Consider the following 18703-nt stretch of genomic DNA (forward strand, 5'->3'; position numbering starts at 1 on the left):
GAACTTTATTTAGCTTTAAGATCAATATCTTTTTCAGGTATTGAAAATAATTGTATGTTGTAAATGGCTGTGGAGTTTAGGTTTTCCCCCCGCTCTCTAATTCAATGTATGTGGATGTAATTGTTTTATTTGGAAATCTGATTCAATTTATGCAGCTGTTTGACATTTTGTCAGATGTGAATTTATAGATTAAGTTAAATGGTAAGTGAGCATGTAGCCCCTGCAGATGTGACTTAGGATGGATGGTGACATAAACCTGCTGATGAGATGTGCTCTGTGTTCTACACACCCTAAATGGATTGAGGGTATTTCTGTCAAATCCAATACCTGCAGTGAAAATCTGTGGCTTGGCCCATTTCATTCAAGCAGGAGCCCCACATTTTATAGTGGGATGGTTTTCTAGTGACTTGAGGGGAATGGTCTTGACTGGTGACTGTCCAGAGTGGAACTGAGATGAGCCCCCTGGAGCAGCCAGGGGCCAAGGCTTGCGCTGGAACTGGGCACCTCAGAGCAAGTGCTGCAAGTCAGGGGACGTGAAGTTTGTACTACCACCACCAAGAGTTTCGGGATTTCAGCCCCAGGGTTTGTGCTGTAAGAATTAAACTCATAATAAAGATGAATTGCAAATCAGGCCGCCTTAAAGATTTGTTGGCAGCTGATCCTGCTCAGCTGTTATATTCTTTATTTTAAACATGATACATAGATACACACTTGACTGTGGGACCCAAGTTAACAAATAGTTAATGGTAAATCCAAACAAATAAGGTGGAAGGGTGAATTCCCAAACAAAGTGAGAAAAGTGCGTAAACATGGAAGAAAATATTTGGTAACTGTTGAAATCTATTATGGCATGTATTTGCCTACAAGAAGTTAAATACAACAATAGGAACTTGAATTACAGGTAGTTCTGTTCAATATTGACCCATCAGCTGCTTAGAAAGACATCAAATAATAGAAGAACAATTACGCCACAAATTATTTCCATGCTTTGACTTTTGTGTTGAAGTAACAACATACAGTGCACAATTGTTGACTCCTAATATACACTAAAATTTGGTGTCCAGCCAGTATTAACAGAAGTGCTGTCCTCTGTAGCATGGGAATTTCAAATTATTCTGTGACTTTCGAGACCCTTTTTGAGTCTGGTGCTGGATCATTTTCACTGGAAATTACATCTTTGGACTCTTGAAAGGGGAAGGTCACACAGCTCAGTTTGAATTCTTGCCTTGGAGTTGGTTTCTCAGTTGATTTTTTTTTTTTTTTTTTTCCAATAAATGGGAACCACAGCAGAGATTAGTTGAATAGGGAAGACACTCATGTATGGTAGAGTGTTAGGATTCCTGGATAGTCCTTCTACCTGAGACTGGCAAGGCAACACAAAATTGCTAATAAAAATGCCAACAGGCCAGCACAGCATAACTCAATCAGGTGCTTTGTGTTCCAGTGCTGGAATGTTGGGTTACAACCCAGCAGAGGTGGCAAACAGATTTAAACAAACACAGATAATGCTGCAGCACCACTTCCCAGCAGGAAAAAAGCAGCTGCCTAGGGGAACACTGCAGCCTTTGTTATTTATTGGGAAAATTTTGTGAAAATGTGAATCTGGCTTCACTTTAATATCCCGATCTGTAGTAGAAGGGGACTATGTAGCTCTTCTCACAACCCTAGAAAAATAATTTATCTGCTCACCAGTTGTTTCTGCCAGGAGTGTGGAAACATTTGCAGACAATTCATAGACCTGTATAATCTTAAATAGGGCTTTGAAAATTAATATCAGTATCTGCAAGATACTGAGCACTCCTGGAGCTGCTCCTCCAGCAGGTGATTAGTATCTCAAAAATGCTAATGAACTTGAACAATCCTCATTTCAAGAGCAATCAAAAATGACTCTACAGTGAGCTGGTTCCTGGTTCATAGTCACTGTTCCTTCACACCCAGTCCCACACTCTCTTCTTAGCCATGAGCTGACGGACAGCATAGAGCTCACCAGAACACCTCATTATTCTTTTCTTTTTTAAAGTCTTTTCAAATCCTCCCCAATGCCAGTGGCCAGATTTATATGTATTATTTTTTTTTTCAGTTGGCATTAATCACCATTGCCCTGCACTAAGACAAGTGCTTGACTTAGCTCTGACTCAGCACCCAAAACTGGTTCATTCCATCCCCAAATGTGTGTTCATGGGCAGCGTGATGCCTCCAGACGTGGTGGACAGAATTGGAAGTAGCTCTATTAAAGCCAGCAGCTGCAGGAGGAAAGAACATTAGGGAATTAATGAGCTACAGCCCTCCAAAGGCCCAGGTCCAGCCACCTTTGGGGATGGTGCAGCACTCCTCCAAACTTCCACACCAACTCCTCCTCTGGCCCCCAGTTAAGGAGTGACACCACCCCTGGGAAAGGCAGGACTCCTCCCAGTCCCTTGTGCCACAGACATTTAATAGATGAAGCACTAATTGCCTTCAGCCTCATGCATGTCACTAATAAACGGCTGTGTAAACAGGGAAAGGAGAGGGAAGAAAGAAGGAAACTGCCCTTTTAAATAAAAGACGAAAATGTGGTAAATATGGTAAGTATTACGCCAAGGTCTTCGCAAAGGCTTTCCCTACAATTTCTCTGATCAATCTGAAACCTGAATTCAAAACTTTGCGTGGGTGATGCGTGTAGATGTGGGTTTCCCTGTGCCATCAATTCCAGCCATATTCTCCTTGTGATCCAGCCTTCTGCTACACTTTCAAATCTTCAGGCTTGCCCTTAAATCAAACTGACTTTTCAGAAAATGTAATTTATTTTAATGACTAATTCCAAGTCATTGGCTTCTAATTCTTGATTCTCAAATATATATGACTTCCTCTTGCTCTCTGCAGTTTTCCATTTCATAAAATGAGTCATGTATAATAACCTATATGATTAAAAATGAAACTACATGGAAAGGTATAAGATGGCAGCAAAATCATTATCTGATCAAATGGCTGTTATTTTGAGGGAAATCTCCTGGAAGGATGATGAAGTGAGGCTGTCTAACCTTGAAATTATAAATAACTATTATGTCTTTATTTTTCAAGGGATCACCAGCCTGCTTGCCAACGGAGTTTACAGTGCTGCATATCCTCTGCATGACGTAAGTGATCTCGCAATATATTTTACAAGTCTGCTGTCTGTCACCAAGAAATCCCTCATGTGTGACGTGTTGGTGGCATCATCCCAAACATGACTGACTCTCTTCTCACTTGTGTCATGACTGCAGTAACTTCTGCACGTTGTTTCCATCCCTCTGCTCGCTTTTAAGGAATTCCCCACTTCAGTTCCAACCCCGATGATCATGAATTTGAATGTAACATTAGAAGAGTTGTTACAGTGTTTTAGTAAATGAAATTCTCCTGTTGTTTCCTGACCTTCTGCCCCCAAGATCTCTGGCACCAGTGCCAGGAAACTAATTTCTTACCAGGGCACCAAGTAGCTGGTTCCCTTGGCCACATCTCCCTGTGCAGGTGTCAGTAGCTGTGTGTCCATGCAAACAGGTAAAACCATAAGGATCCGATGGCACATATTCCATAGGCTGGATGTGACTGGAGACCTTTCTGCTGATGAAATTTGCTTCTGAGCAGCTCAGTGAGATGTCAAGAGTATGTTCAGCTGTGGTGCTCATCGAGAGGGTCAGTGAGAGCTCAGGAATGCTGGTGGCACTGAAGACAAGCCAGGGGCCCCCATCCTGTCAGAGGTGCACAGAGCTGGGTGCTGGTGTCCTTCTGATTTAGAGGTTCAGGGTGCAACAGAAGTGACAAGCACACGCTCTTAGCCTGCAGAAAAGCTTGGCAGATGTCATAGGGACTGGCTGTCACTCTGCTCACGCCTGAGCTGAGTGTGAGTGCCCAAGGGCTGTGGAGCCCAGTGCTGGTTTTCTGGCCTGGGATTTGAGGCTGAAGTGTGTCTTCCTGGTTTTCTGCTGCCCACACTCACACTGGTTTTACATGGGACTGTGAGAGCTTTATCTTGGAGCACCCAAGAGCAGAGCAGCATCTTTGTCTGCCTGATGTTTGTCATACATGTCAGAGCTCTCAAACTACAGCAGTGCTGTGTAGAAATCAAGAAAGTAAGGTTAAATAAACTTCTCTTCCTGTTCTAGCCTCACATCTTTGGACAGCTGCTGATAGTCTTGTATAGAAGTTATTTATTGTCTTAGTTTGCTCAAAAAATAGCTCCAAATTAAAACCTCAAATCTAATCAGCTCTGAGTGTTTGGAGAGTCTGGAGAGGGAGCAGCTCTCTCAGCTGGTTCCTTCTCTTTCCAGTGGACTGAGCTGAACCCCAAATACCATGGCAATACCGCATCCTTTCCCTGGACATTTTTAGGCCACCTTTATCACTTATTCATTCCTTTTCCCCCCATGACAGACACTATTGCTCTCTCCTAATGTGCCTGACGACAGAAGACAAAGTGTGCCGTGACAAATGGGCTCCTAAAATACAGCATTATTTTACAGATTGCTTTTTCTGGTTTTGATGCATTAAGTGAGTGGGAGACGTGGGTATGCAGGATCAGAGCAGTTCTTGGCACAAGCCACTGGATGACGCAGATTTTCTCTCTCTTTAAAGGGTGACTATGAAGGTGAAAACGTGGAGCCCAATGACAGAAAAGTAAGTTGATGCACAGGGGTGTTTAACACAGTCACAAGAATCCCAGCCTGAAGAGTCACCTGTTGGAATCTGGATGGTTTTGCCAAAACCCCACAGAAAATGCTGCAAAAAGGCACTAAACGCCAAGCAGTTTAAGAAAAAAATGTGCTTTGCAGCTTTTAAATTTGCCCAGATGTGGAAAGTAGTGTGGATATGTATGAAGTACCCAGCTCAGTAATGACACATTTCATGCCACGTTGGTAAGAATATTGACATGTGTTCAGATAATGTCATTTCAGGCCAGCTCTGATGACAGTATGCTCAGTCATATTCTGCTATCTGTATTGGGCATAAATCCTGCTTCATTCCGTGGCATGAGGATCAGAATTGGAGGAGTGGGAGGGAGAAGCAGTTTATGCACATAAGCATGAAAGCGATTGGGGAAGAAAAATATTGAATATTTTTTAGGAATAAGAGGTCCTCAACAATGTTTTAATGTGTGCTCTACAGCCAGAAGCTGTCCTGTGGGTGTACACTGAGGCATGACATCACTTTTTGCTGAAGTTAATGCTTAAATTGTGGTTTTATTGTCTGTATAGTGAAAAACCTTTGATCACTGTGATAAAACAAGTAGAAATTATCCTAAGGAAGTACTTTTCCTAAGGAAGTAGGAAGTAGTACTTTATAATAAGGAAGTATGAGCAAAAAACCAAATTTTTCACCCTTTGTGGAAATACTGATTTCTTAAATTCAGAGCTCAGTGACTTCATCCTTCCCATCACTTCCCCAAAGAAGGGTGGCTTTTGTCTGTGCATCAGACAAAAACTGAAGTGGAGAGGTGACAACCAGTTCTCTCCGGAGGAGTGACTAAATTTGGGTGTTGTATATGCTGGGGTTTCAGTCCTGAAACTTTGCCTTTCCTGTATGCTTCATGATTATTTTTTTTTTCCTCCAAAGAAATGCTCTGAACATTCATGTCATAGGAAAAGCAGATTTAAAGACCTTCAGGCTTTATACATAAAAATAGGTTCCAAAAATTGACAGAGTGTTGGTCCTTCAGGTGAAAATGGCTCACCAAAAGACAGTGAATGTTATTTCCCTCCCTCTATTGATTTGTGTTAAAAATACCACACATCTGTCTTTTCATTATTAAGCAACACATCACTCAACTAAAAATAGAATGAAAGTCCATGTTTTCTGAAAGTGTCCAGATTATCTTCTGCATTACTAACATCTCAAAGCTCACAAATTCACTAATTTCACAGGTTTATTGTGTGTTTGGAAGTGTTTACCTTGGCTTTTAACTTTCAGTTCCATCAAATAATCTTTTGGTGTGTTTTGGCATGTCTCTTCTGGTTTCTTGAAGCTTTCTTTATTCTTATCCTGCACTAGGCCAGGCCTGTGCCTTTTTTAACAAGAAAATTAAAGATCTGAGGCCTAGAAATGAAGTAAATATTTAGGTCTAGTGTGCTGATCTCCTCTAATCATGTCTTTGAAGCTGTGCTTTGAATATCAGGCTGATAAATGTCAGGATAAATGAGACAATTCATTTGTACTTTAGGCACAAATCTGGTTTCAAGTTGCACAAAACTAAAACATGGCACTGATGCAAAATCTTCTCAGCTTAGTGTTTTCCTGATATGGCTGACCAGCTTGGATCTCAGAAAAGGAATCTAATTTCCAGCATAAACTTAGTTTTAAAGATTAAATTTAAAATATATATATATAGAAGGAAGGGGCATAGCTAATGCTGTATGTGAGTGTTGAGGTGTCCCCAGTGATTGCTTCCCAGACATAGGCAGTTGGCCTTAAACCTTTGGAAAATGTGGTTGAAAGAAACTTAAAGCAGAATAAAAATAAAATTAGCAAGAATGTTGCTGTTGTACAAAGGCCTGCTGTTAAGTCTCAGTTCCTGCCCTTACTGTTGTAAGGAAATTAATAATGATTAATGATTTTGGGTTGCAGAGGGGAAAACCTACATCCCATTTACATTTTTGATGTCATATTTCTGTAAAAGCTAAGAAGTTGCTTTGTTGGTTTTTTGGGGTTTTTTTAATGAGTTAAGCCATTTGTATAAGTACAGCAGTTCAGCTTGGAAATTCTCCATTAATGATTTGGCAGGAGAGTTCCAAAATTGCTGTAGGAACATGGTCTGTGATCAAGTGTGAGCAGGAGGAATGGGCATGGGCAGTGGCCAGGCTCTGCTCTGCCCTTTTCTTTTTGCTGCATTTCACTGGAGACATGTAGGAGTTTGACATCTGTCAAGTTTCCCATGATAAAATAGCCTGGAGTTTAGGGAATAACATCCTGTTTGGTTGAGGAACAAGATTCATTCTCTTGCCCTCCCTGTACTGGTACTGGTTTCAGTCTTTGTTCCCCATTGAGTTTCATTCCTTGTTCACTCTGTTGGCTGAATCGAATGAGGGACGAGAGTGAGGTTTGAGAAGCACTATTTATATATTTTACAAAACAGAGGATAAGTTGAAGGTCTCAGAGGAACCTATTTTTGTGAGGCATTCAGTTTTGCAAATCAGTAACGGGGATCATTGTTTTCCTTGGCCCACATCCTGACAAAAAGGAAGAGTGGAAATCGTTGGCTTCTTGCGGTTTAAAGCTGAAGAAGAATTTTGAATGCAGCCTTTGAGGCACCTCAGCCCAGCACCTCTTGCAGAATGCTGAATTATAGTGAGATGGCCTGAGGTTGTGTCAAGGGAGGTTGAGCTTGGATGGCAGAAGGTTCTTCCCCCCGAGGGCGGCTGGGCGGGCGGATCACAAACCCAGCACTGCTGTCCCTGTCTCTGCTGCAGGTGTCCACCAGTCCAGCTGCTGAAGAGCCTTTCAACGTGCTGGAATCCATCTCTCTGCTGGAGCATGCCAAACCATCACATTTACTTTTAATGTTTAATTCAGGCTGGTGTGTTGGCAGGATGTGGGCCGAAACCCCGGCCTGGTGAGGCCTGCGGGGCCTGCAGGGCCAGGGCAGAACCCAGGCGTGCTTTAGCTCTCACCTTTCTCGTGCCTTTCTGTCTTCCAGCTCCTGTGTGAGGAGTGGGCGAGCTATGGAGTGTTTTATAAATACCAGCCCATCGACCTGGTGAGGTGAGAGTTCAGCCCTGGGCAGAGATGAAGCTCTGCAGGGATGCTCGTGCCCCGTGCCCCCGGGGGGATGCTGCCCTCCGTGCCCCCTCGCCCTGGGGGATTTCAGAGAATGGGAAATCCACTGGGAGAAAAGGAGCTTTCTGTGATTTTAGAGCATGCTGATATATCCCACACAGAGTGAAAGCTTGCAGGGGATGTATTTTTAATTAATTTTGTTTGCTCATGATAAGACTCTCTGAGGAAAATGAGGTGCCTTTTGAAGAGGATTCACTCACAGAAGGTCCAAAGATACCAATTTGCACAACAGAAACACAGTGGGGGGGAAAATGACCAGTAGAACAAACTTGTTTTCAGGGTGCCCGTATCTCTGGATGGACTCCAAGCATCATGAGAAAGAGAGTCCTTTGAGAAGAAAAAAATTCCCACAGGTCATCCTACTTTCTCCATGCCTAATCCAGATGTGATTCATAATTTTAGCCACGTTATATTTTAAGAAGTAGGAAACTTGTCTCTCTCATTTCTTTCTCTTTTTTCTAAATGTATTTCAGAAAATACTTTGGAGAGAAGATCGGGCTATATTTTGCCTGGCTGGGAGTTTATACACAAATGCTCATTCCAGCTTCAATTGTAGGGATTATCGTTTTCCTCTATGGCTGTGCAACTGTGGATGAGAATATACCCAGGTAATGGATGGATAAATAGATTCTGCTGTTGGAGGGCACTTCAAGCTCAAAGTTGCCTCGCTTTAGAAATGTTTTGTCAGTAATATCTAGGCCAAGCACAGCTGAAGGGATGTGTGTCTTGTCCTGTGCCACCTACATCCCTTTGCCCCAGTCCCCATTCCCATCTGTCCCAGCTGGCTGTTGCAGCAGGATGGTGTGCTCCTAAAATGCTCCATCCTCACACTTCATCTTTTGGAAGCTGTGCTTTAAATTAATCCACCTCCACAGGCCCCCTGATCTCAGCTTCCAGTAAGGCATGGAGCTCTCCCAAGGGCACAGAGGAGCCCATTTCTATCTCATTAGCATTCATTGTTACTATCACTTGGGCAGTTTGCATTGATGGCCTAAAAATAATTCTTGGCCGGTTGCTCAGGTGGTTGGGTTTTTTCCCAAACTCAGATCATTATGTTAAAACAAACCAGCAAAATTCTGCTAATGAGGGGGTTTGGTGCTTCCCAGCACAGAGTGCTGAGGAGGGCATTGTGTGACAGAGAGATGCATCAAGAATATGCATCTCTCAAATAAGCTACTGTGATCACATCAACAAAATCTGGATGTCCTCCTACTTTTAATCTTTCAGCAAGTTTTGCATTAAAACATTTTTAAAGCCCTCTGATTTTGCATTATTCACCCTGCATGCATCATCAGCTAGAGATGCAAATTACATGGTTTGTACAACAAGCACCAGCCCTGAATAACAAAGCAGATAACGGGTACCAAAAAATAGATTTAATTTTGTTTTGTTCATTAAGATTGCTTTGTAGTGCTTCCAACAGTTGAAGAAAGTCAAAGGGAGGGTCGCTGTTGCTATTTCACAGATGGAGCACAGAGGAGATAAATTGGTTGAACTCCAGTCTCTTGATGTTCAGCGCTTCCCTTGTACCTTATCTATCACTGTAGATAAAACAAGAGTGGTTTATTTTATTTTTATTTATTTTATTCTTTAATATCTTAGAGTAGAAAGCATAGAGCCTTTTGGCTCTGGGGCAGGAAGGAGGAAAGGAGACAGTCTTACATGAGGATTTCAGCCCCTGCAGTGGTGTAGGATCGTATCCAATGATCCTACAGAAGCAGCTGCTGTCCAGAGGAGAAAAGATCACCAGAGCACAAAACTGGAGCCATCCTGACCATGCTTTTCCCTTCTCTTGTGGCTTTGTTGCAGTATGGAGATGTGTGACCAGAGAAACAACATCACCATGTGTCCCCTGTGTGACAAAACGTGCAGTTACTGGAAGATGAGCTCTGCTTGTGCCACTGCCCGTGCGAGTCATCTGTTTGATAACCCTGCAACTGTCTTCTTCTCAGTCTTCATGGCTCTCTGGGGTAAGAAGATCTATGTCTTGATGTTAAGCTTTTAATTATTAAAAACACAATGGAAGAAACAGAGGAGATAAAGCAGTATATTTATACACAGGCAGTAAATGATAGAAAGAATTTCTCCTTTTTTTTCTTTTTCTTCTTCCTTTTTTTTTTTCATTTCCCATGAAACTGTCACACACAAATTTATATTCTGGACTGGAGGCTAAAATTCAAAAAGTTGCTGAAGCTGAATAGCAAATGAAATTGTTAAGCATCTGTCATAAAACTGCTGCGTGGTATGTCAAATTTTCATTAACGGGATTGCACAGTTTGCCAAAAAAAAAAAAAACCTCTTTGCAGAGCCAGCTTCCACTTTAGAACATTACAGAAGAAATGTATTAATGTACACTGGGGTTGAGGGGAGGGCTCTGGGGGGAAGTGTAATGGCCTTTAGTGTCTTCAGGACAAACCATTGATTCCTGAGTGTGCTCTGAGATGCAATTAGGTTTATCAGCAGGCAGACATCATAGAAGGAGGCTGGGAAGAGGGAACAGTGGTAGAGAGGGATTTTTCCTGATCCTGATGCTGCCCACATGCTTTGAGCCCCTTCTGGAAATGTCTCTGGCACTTGGGTCAAAATGTGAACCCTCTCATGACATCTTTGTGAGGATGTCTTCAGAAATGGTTATGGAGGGCTTCTCCCCTCCCTGCTGGGGGAGGGATAGGGAACCTCCTTGCTCCAGGAACGAGCTCTGGGGGAGAGGAGCTTTGATGGCCACATATTCCCAGCAGCAGCAAGAGCAGCACAAGCCCCCCTGTACACCTTGTGAATTAACACAACCTGTTCTGGATTATATTTCATCCTAATAATACACCCTGAGTTTTTATCTCTTCCAGTACATAGGGAACTGTTTGTACATTATCATTTTCATCTGAACTGATTTAAGTACAATTCAGCATAAATTAATTTTAATTTTTGGCCAGGATCTGTGCTTGGGATAACATTGTTTTAGATGCAGCACTGCAAGGTTATTATCAGGTACCATAAGGAAAGTCGAGTGTCAGCTTTGATCTCCCTCAGTTACCATTGCTGGGAGCCCCACGTGGATCTTGGCATGTTATCCTCTTGTTCAAAAATTAAAAGTTTGTCTCCCTTTGCAGAGCAAGCAACTAAGGGTCTCTTCATCCAGTTTTTACACTCTTGTGCAAAGTAAGGCAGATTGGCAGAAGCCAGGTTCTGGGCCCTGCACAAAATCTGAGAGGGTTTTAGAGTGGCATGTCAAACTTCTCAAGCTCTTTGGAGTCAACACAAAGTTTTATTGTGGTACAATCCCATATAAACCAAACATTGTTTCAGAAAGGTCTTTTTCAAATGGAAAACTAAGAACTTTCTCCACAGAGTTTTGAATTTGTGTTGTTAAATCCACGTATGGTTGAAACAGGAAAGTGCTGGTGCTCATGGCAGAGCAGGGATGCAGCTGCCTGGCACCTTTCCCCAGGGCTCCCAAAACAAGCCAGCATTCCAGACACTGTCCTCTCCTTTTGCCCTGCGGTAAGTCAGTGCCACGGGAGGATTTCCAGCAGCATCTCATTCATGTTCCATATCTCTGGCTGTAAATGGAAGCTGTAGCCCCAGCCAGCATGAGAACTGTGAGGAGAGGTAATAAGGTCCCTGAGACAAGGACCCTCTCAAGAAACAGCTCTGGCCACCCTGATTCACAGGAAGCCTGTGGCTTGAGAAGGGGCTCAGCTGTAGCTTTTCCACATGAAAGTTTCGCTTGGAAGGCAAATGAATGTCATGGCCTCAGCCTGGCTCCAGTCAAGAGGGTGTCCTTTCCTCTCTGTTCAACTTTGTTACCCTCTCCCTGCCTCTGTTTTTTCTGGATATGAATGTTTCTGAGCACATCTGTTAATACTCACTGTGGGAAGCTCCCCTGGGAACACCATTTCTTGGTAGACTTGCCTCTTTCATAATCACTTATTTATTATACAACACTGGTGTATTCCCAGCATCTAAATATGTCCTCTGAGAACTCGCTTGGTCTCAGGGGCAGATAGACTGATATAGACTGGGATCATTCATGGGGACTCAAGAATTGCTTTAAACAGGTTTTTTCTCTGAGCCTTCTCCATCAAAAAGAAAATGGCTGGGTTTCTAACGAGTAAAACTCTTAAAGGCTTCCTCTTTCACACTTTCTCAAGAGTGTTTGGGTTTGAGTGTGATGATTAGGGCCAACCACTCTATTGTGACCACTAGGTGGATGTAATTATAATGATATAAAAATGCTTTATCTTGATATCCTTGAGGGAATAACTCTGCCATCAGTGCAAGTGAAATCATTCCTATTTTGTACAGATAAGATTCAGGTTTTTTGGATTCACAAATGAAGCAATACACAGTTGAAGACCAATAATATTATTAGTCACACATACAAATATTTAAATAAGCTTGGCTGCCTGGCTTTCTTAGACCCCTTAAAAATAGCAGGCATCTTCCAACATGAAGCTGTGGATATAACAAATGCCCTTTTTTCAGCTTACTTGGATAAAACATTTGGCTCCTGACACATCAGTGTTTCCCTGCCAGACCTGACTGTTAAATAAGAGGAAACAGAAATGAAGTTATGTGGTAATCTGTGTTGCATGTTAAACTGTTGTTTCAGCTGCCACCTTTATGGAGCACTGGAAGAGAAAACAGATGCGCCTCAACTACAGGTGGGACCTGACTGGGTTTGAAGAGGAGGAGGTTTGTCCCTTCAGTTCTGACTCTTTGCTTTCCACCCTGCTGTTGCCCTGACCTTACAGACTTTGCCTCATGTTCCTGGGAGGGTTCCATCCTACAGGAGGAAGGAAAATCCCTATACATGAATCGTTTGAGGTTTTTGTAGCAAAGACATGACTGGTCTGGTCCTGTTGCCATGGGAACATAATTATATAGCCACAAAATGTGATTTTTAATTTTTTTTTTACTTTTTGAAGTGTGGGGTCACACCTAGCAGTGTAGGCATGGAATATACAGCTCAGACCTTCTGCTGGGCTGAAGTCAGGGTGCCAAGAGCCAAGGACCTCATTCATCACACACTGCTGTAAATCAGAAATGAGTGCAGTGAAGCTGATAGAGTTACAGTGCTGTAAAAAAAGCACTGAAAAATTCCTATTAACTTTAACGATGCAGGATCAAGCCCTGACTTGGAAAATACCTCAGAAAGCATTGCCAGACATGTGGGCTTGAGGCATGGGGAGGGACATGGTGTGGAGGTGGTGGATTTTAATGCAGTGGCTAAAAAAAAGTAATACCTTTGCCCAGGTTTATTCTAAATCTGCTGAAGAGGATAAAGGAGAAAAGGCCCAAATCTGTATGAAAATAAGATCTTCAAAATCAGTGAAGTTTTAGAAAGAGAGGAGAGAAAATCCTCGGTCAGCTGAGAAACTGTTTCCCACCTTTTTAGTTTTGATTTTGCCACTTTACAGAAAATAGAGGAGACACCTTCCCGGAGCAGAGCACAGTCCCAGTCCCCAGCCTTGCCCTGCTGTTGTTATTAAAAGAAGTATGACCTCCCTTGTCACGTCTCTAGATGTCCTAAATAGATACACAACAAATACTGCTCACGTGAAACACAAACCTCAGCAGCCCTTCCTGGCTTTGACACCCTGCAGCTTGCTGAGCCTGGCACAGCCATTGCTCCCCTCGCCCCCAGAGCCTTTCTGTAGGAATCATCTCCCCTTAATATATTTATCTCCTCCATAATATATTTAGGTGCCCTGTGCCAGCAGCCTCTGCAATGGTCCATACCTATTTACTGGAGGAGAATATAGGGATTTATTTTCTGGACACTATATGCTCCTTTATTTTTGGTAACTTGTTAGCATCCATGCAAGTGAAGAGGATTAAGTGTATCTTTTCAATGGCAGCTTCATGTCTGAGTCCAGAGCTCTGCACAGCCAAACCAGCAGCTGTCAATTCTGTATATTTTATTGTGGTTTTGGTAGACAGTGAAAAATAATACAGTCATGGATTTTTCACAGGATTTAAGGTTCTCCTGTTGCTGATTTGGGGGAAACTTAAGCTAGAATCACGTTGAACAGTTGAGGTTTTGAGTGAAATACTAAAGCACAAAGTATCTCATTTTCTGGTGGTTTTAGGGATGCCAGGTTCACACAATACTTGCAGTAATGTTAATTAATATAGAACATGAATAGATTGGGTTTTCTCCAGTAGTGTCTAACCATCCACTGTATCTATGTTTGTTTCATGTAACTTTTAATATATAAATACAATATGACCTGGAACAGTTCAGTAATCAAATTTTTGTTTATTTGTTTTTTGTTTTTTCTTGTTTTTCGTGGTTTTTTTCTGGTTTCCTGAAGGAGGCAGTCAAGGTTTGGAAAATATTTTTTTTTTTTTCAAATCGCTCCTACCTTTTTTATTCCATGTCTACTGATGAATGCCATCTTTTGATCTCCATTTCTCCTTTTTCAAGCATCAGATTTTCTTTGGAACTCCCACTGATTGCTTTGCCTTTACACCCTTCCCCTCTCCACTTGTTCAGACTTTTTTCAGCTCCGTTCTGTTTCCCATCCAATGCATAATTTTGAATTCTGAACTATTTTATGAATGCGTAATTACCGGGAATTCTGAACCCATGAATCTTCCTCAGTCTTTTGGCTGTCTCTTACTTCCAAGTCTTTCCTGCACCTTCTCCTGCAGTGCAGACAGAGAATCTGTGGATGTTGTCCTGGACAGAATTAGGGGAACGCCCCAACTGACAATTTTATGGGATCCCAAAGACAAGTATTTTGCATACTTACAGCAGAAAATTAATCTCCTCATGAGCTGAGGATCATTGAAATTAGTTAATGACATTTAATTTTTTTTAAAAATAGAGATGACTAAAATCCAGTCATGAGCCAGGCTGTCTGCAGGTTGTGCTGCAAATCTCATATATTAAATGTAATCTACACAGCACTGCACATTGCTGCCCAAAACATTCTTCAGCTGCTCCTGTATTCACAGGACTTAACATTTTTTTTAATTATAGTCAACTATCAATTGACATGATTGACATACCAAGTGAATTGGAATTCAGTTAGAAAACCTAGAAGTTATCAGGAAATCAACCTGCAGAGAGTTCATCTGTAGCTGATAGAGAAAGTAATCTTGCTTTTTTTATTAAATATTACTTCTTTCACAGGATCATCCAAGAGCAGAATATGAAGCGAAAGTTTTAGAAAAATCATTGAGAAAAGAACACAAACATAAAGAGGTATGGTAAAAATATTCATTTGTTTCACTTATGAAAAAGAAGGTTGTTACAGCAGGCAGTGACCTGAGACTAATAAATAGGTAAAAAGTAGTCAATGCTCACTGTGTTTAAGTTCCAGGTGTCTTCATCCACACATGAGATGCTCGAGGTCTGCCAGGCACAAGACCTGATTAAATCTAGAAATGACTTTACTAATTAGATTCAGGAGTGTAGCTGAGGGAAACTAACAGAGCCTCATCAAAGAGGTGCTTCTCTAACACTAATAAATCAAGTTTGAGAAAACTGCAATAAACCATCTTGTTCTATGCAGTAAAAGTAGCAAAAGCCTCTCAGGAGAAGTTCTCTGTCTTGCTGGACTTTCTCTGCAAATAAAAATATTAATGAAGAGTACTAACTCCAATTTCCACACCAAAGTCCAGCTTTGGCAATAACTTTCTGCCTTTTGAAACCACAGCTTCCCCTTTTATCCCACTGAACAAGGCAGTGCTCACTTATGCTCTGAATTTGCTCTTTATGTCACTGTGAGAAAGGTGCTGCCTGTCACTCCAGGAGCACCTGCCTCTTGCCAGGGGGTGGTGCAATCCCTACAAGCAGCTTCCCAGTCCTTTCACTGGAGCTGGAATTCCTTTCCTGTCAGCAGCAGAACGATTTGGGAAAGTTCCTTTTCTCCCCTGCACACTGATACCCCCATCCTACCTGAGGTTATTCCCCCTTCACTGCAAGGAGTGAGCCATTTATGTGCCATGGTTTTATGGAGAAAAGTAAAAACTCCAACGTAAAATTTGTCAGAATTCCTCTCTTGTGTCTGTTGCCAGTGGCACCACAACGTGGAACTGCTCCCTAAACTGAGATTTTATGACAACCCTAAATTGGGATTTTATGACAACCCTGTGAAAATACGACTGCAGTAACATTTACACTCTTTAGGGGCAGCACATATAGATGAATGCTGAAGTAAATTTATACTTGAGTACCACTGGGCCCCTCTTACCAGATGTTACAGAGCTGCTGGTGGTGTGTTCCCATCAATCTGTAGGATGCTGTATGTAAGTGGTTCAGGGCCATAAGCAAATCAAATCCCTTTTAAAATCCCTTGCAGAAGAGAAACAATTTGGGTTGCTGCACTAGGATAGGCTGGGTAAACGATTTTGGTTACAGACTTTACTGTATTCCACTAAAAACCTGTAACTTGCTCTACTTTTGAGTATAATCAGAATTCAGGTCTTAAATGTGGAAGACTAATCAGACAACTAATGAATGGTGGCCCTTAGTAATGGAGAATGAAAGCTGAGCAATTAAGAAAGGGTTTGGTTTTTTTAACCAGACTATTTATAAGTTTTTGGGCTGTGTTCAATTTGGATATTACTAATTTGAGAAACGTGAGAAAAAGAGGTTTTTTCTGAAAGGCTTGGTGGTTATCTTTCATTGGGATCTAGTGTGTTAAAGTTCAAATTTGACAGTTGTAACACTTGGAAACCTTCTTAAAGAAAAAATATCTAAAGCTAAACCAAAATTGCTTATAGCTTTTTCAAGAGAAGTCTAATCAAAAAAAAAAATTAGAGGAAAAAAAAATCTTCACATTCTTTACACTTCATAAAATTGAAAGCAGAGCACAATCCTATATTAAAAAGGGAATGTCATTTGCAGGATTGCCTAATGTTCCCTAGGATTCGGGGCAAGCATTTATCTTTTGTTGCTGTTATGTTTTATTAACTTAAAGCTGAAACACAAAGCCTTAACCAAGCTACCAAAGCATTCACTTGTGCTAAAGTGCTGTGTCACTAGAGAATATGGAATTAATTACTGGAATTAATTGAGCAGTGCTTTGTAATGCTATATTTCCCTACCCTTTTCTGTTTCCTTTGACTGCCCATCAGAAGCACCGATATTTTCCAGAAGAGACAGCAAACAAATGGAGACAAAGAGTTAAGAAAGTCATGGCTGGGGTGAAATTGGTTCTTTTTATACAAACTTATGAAGAAACTCAAATTATGAGTAATTATGGAAGACACAAATCAATTTGGTTTTGGCTGTTGAACCTTTGTTTAATATTCACATTCAGTTCTGGGTTTCTTCCCCTTCCTCGCCTCATTCCTTCAGCACTTTTTGGGACACTGCTCTATGAGTTGGGAATGGCACTGCATGGCTAATCTTAGATTTCCCATCCTGGATGTTAATGTTTTGCAGAGGAGCATGGGCCATGTGCTGAAAGAGCCGCTTGCACTTCCCTGAGACAATGTGCATGTCATAAAAATAGAATTTGAGCAATATTTTTATGTGCATTACAACGTGTGCATCATCCTCTGAGATGTTCCTTTTCCTGTTGATTTTCTGTGTTTCAAAACAATTCTGGGCATCCAAGTTTGTGTAGGACTCCAGAGGAGCAACACTCTTCTAAATGAATATTTTGTAGCCAAAATTCAGGCAGTGGCTGATTGACAGGGTTTAGGGAATTCAGAGAACATACGGAGTTGTTTTATAGAAAACAACAAAATGGTTTGGGTTGGAAAGGACCTTAAAGACCACCTCATTCCAGCCCCCCTTCTATAATTCCTGTTACTGTAGTCCATTGAATACCATAGGAATAGCCAGGTAAAATTAAAAATCACTGATATCAAAGGAATTTTAAGTCTTGCCACTCACCAAAACTTAATCTTCCCTGTCAACTGAGTGTTCACCTTGGAGCTACTTTGTAGCATGAATTAATTTAATACTTAAATCTGTATTTCAGTGGAGCCAGTGGTGCAACAGGAGAGCTGCAAATATTAACTGTGGAAGGGGAGAGGAAGGAGAGGGATTTTTGTAGGGAAAGCAAAAGAAAATATTTAACAGCAAGAGAGACCTTACTTCATGGTTTATGACAGCCTATTTGCATGTTTCCTTCAAAAAGTACACAGAAAAATCTGGTTTATTTATACTCCCAGCACAGGCCTTTGACCAGTCTGAACCTGGATACGGAGTAAACAATTTGCCTGAGTGGAATTGTGACTATAAACACTGTGTCTGCATCTTCTAACTGGTTGTGGTTTTGCCAGCCTTTTCTTCCTCCTCTCTGTTTTCATCACATGTGCAGACACTCTCCTTCTTTATCAAATGTACCTTTTTTTTCCCACCAAAAAAAAATTTAGACGGATAAAGAGAAGCTGACATGGAAGGATCGTTTTCCAGCCTATTTAACCAATTTTGTTGGCATCATCTTCATGGTAAGCATCACCTGGCAAAACTTGAAATTTTTTGTTACTGAATCATTGTATGGAAGAGAAGTGATAAGAAACTTTATCAGGTGGATGTAGTTCAAAATGGCTTTTTTTCCAGTGAAAAAAATCAAGCATTTAATTGGTTTATGATCTGAAATCTTTTCAAGAACTCAAATTTCTACTTTGCTATCGTTTTCCAGTAAAGACAAAAGAATACAAACCAGGGGAGGGGAAAGTGAGGGAACAGAAATGGAAATTCCCACACCACTGATGGGATGAAGCTTAAAAAGTACGGGGAGCCCTCTCAGAAAGTAGTCAGAAAGTAGAGACCAACATCATTTTTATAATTAAACTTGAGGAAATAACTGACATTGCCAGTTGCAATCATAATTGCAAAGATTTTTAATAAATCAGTCAAATTTGGAGCTATACTATCTAACAGGAGAATTGCAAACAGAGCACTTAATTCAAGGAAAAGGTAAAATAATGATTAGAACAGCCTGCTTCCGTT

The 18703-nt window shown here is 41.3% G+C and overlaps 1 protein-coding gene across 3 annotated transcripts in view; it reads left to right on the forward strand.

Annotated features, from left to right (window-relative positions):
- Nucleotides 1-18703, forward strand: part of ANO1 (anoctamin 1) — a 71879-nt gene that overhangs the window by 40659 nt on the left and 12517 nt on the right. Inside the window, exons 8-18 of one of the 3 annotated variants that reach the window (XM_050975052.1) lie at nucleotides 2499-2564; nucleotides 3061-3116; nucleotides 4591-4632; nucleotides 7646-7710; nucleotides 8259-8393; nucleotides 9595-9755; nucleotides 12395-12477; nucleotides 14100-14111; nucleotides 14924-14995; nucleotides 16873-16950; nucleotides 18124-18198. In XM_050975052.1, coding sequence (XP_050831009.1) covers nucleotides 2499-2564; nucleotides 3061-3116; nucleotides 4591-4632; nucleotides 7646-7710; nucleotides 8259-8393; nucleotides 9595-9755; nucleotides 12395-12477; nucleotides 14100-14111; nucleotides 14924-14995; nucleotides 16873-16950; nucleotides 18124-18198 — 845 coding nt within the window. The remainder of the gene's footprint in view (nucleotides 1-2498; nucleotides 2565-3060; nucleotides 3117-4590; nucleotides 4633-7645; nucleotides 7711-8258; nucleotides 8394-9594; nucleotides 9756-12394; nucleotides 12478-14099; nucleotides 14112-14923; nucleotides 14996-16872; nucleotides 16951-18123; nucleotides 18199-18703) is intronic. The other 2 variants (XM_050975050.1, XM_050975051.1) reach the window with 2 other exon arrangements.

Source organism: Serinus canaria, chromosome 5 (genome assembly GCF_022539315.1).
Source record: "Serinus canaria isolate serCan28SL12 chromosome 5, serCan2020, whole genome shotgun sequence".
NCBI lineage: Eukaryota > Metazoa > Chordata > Aves > Passeriformes > Fringillidae > Serinus > Serinus canaria.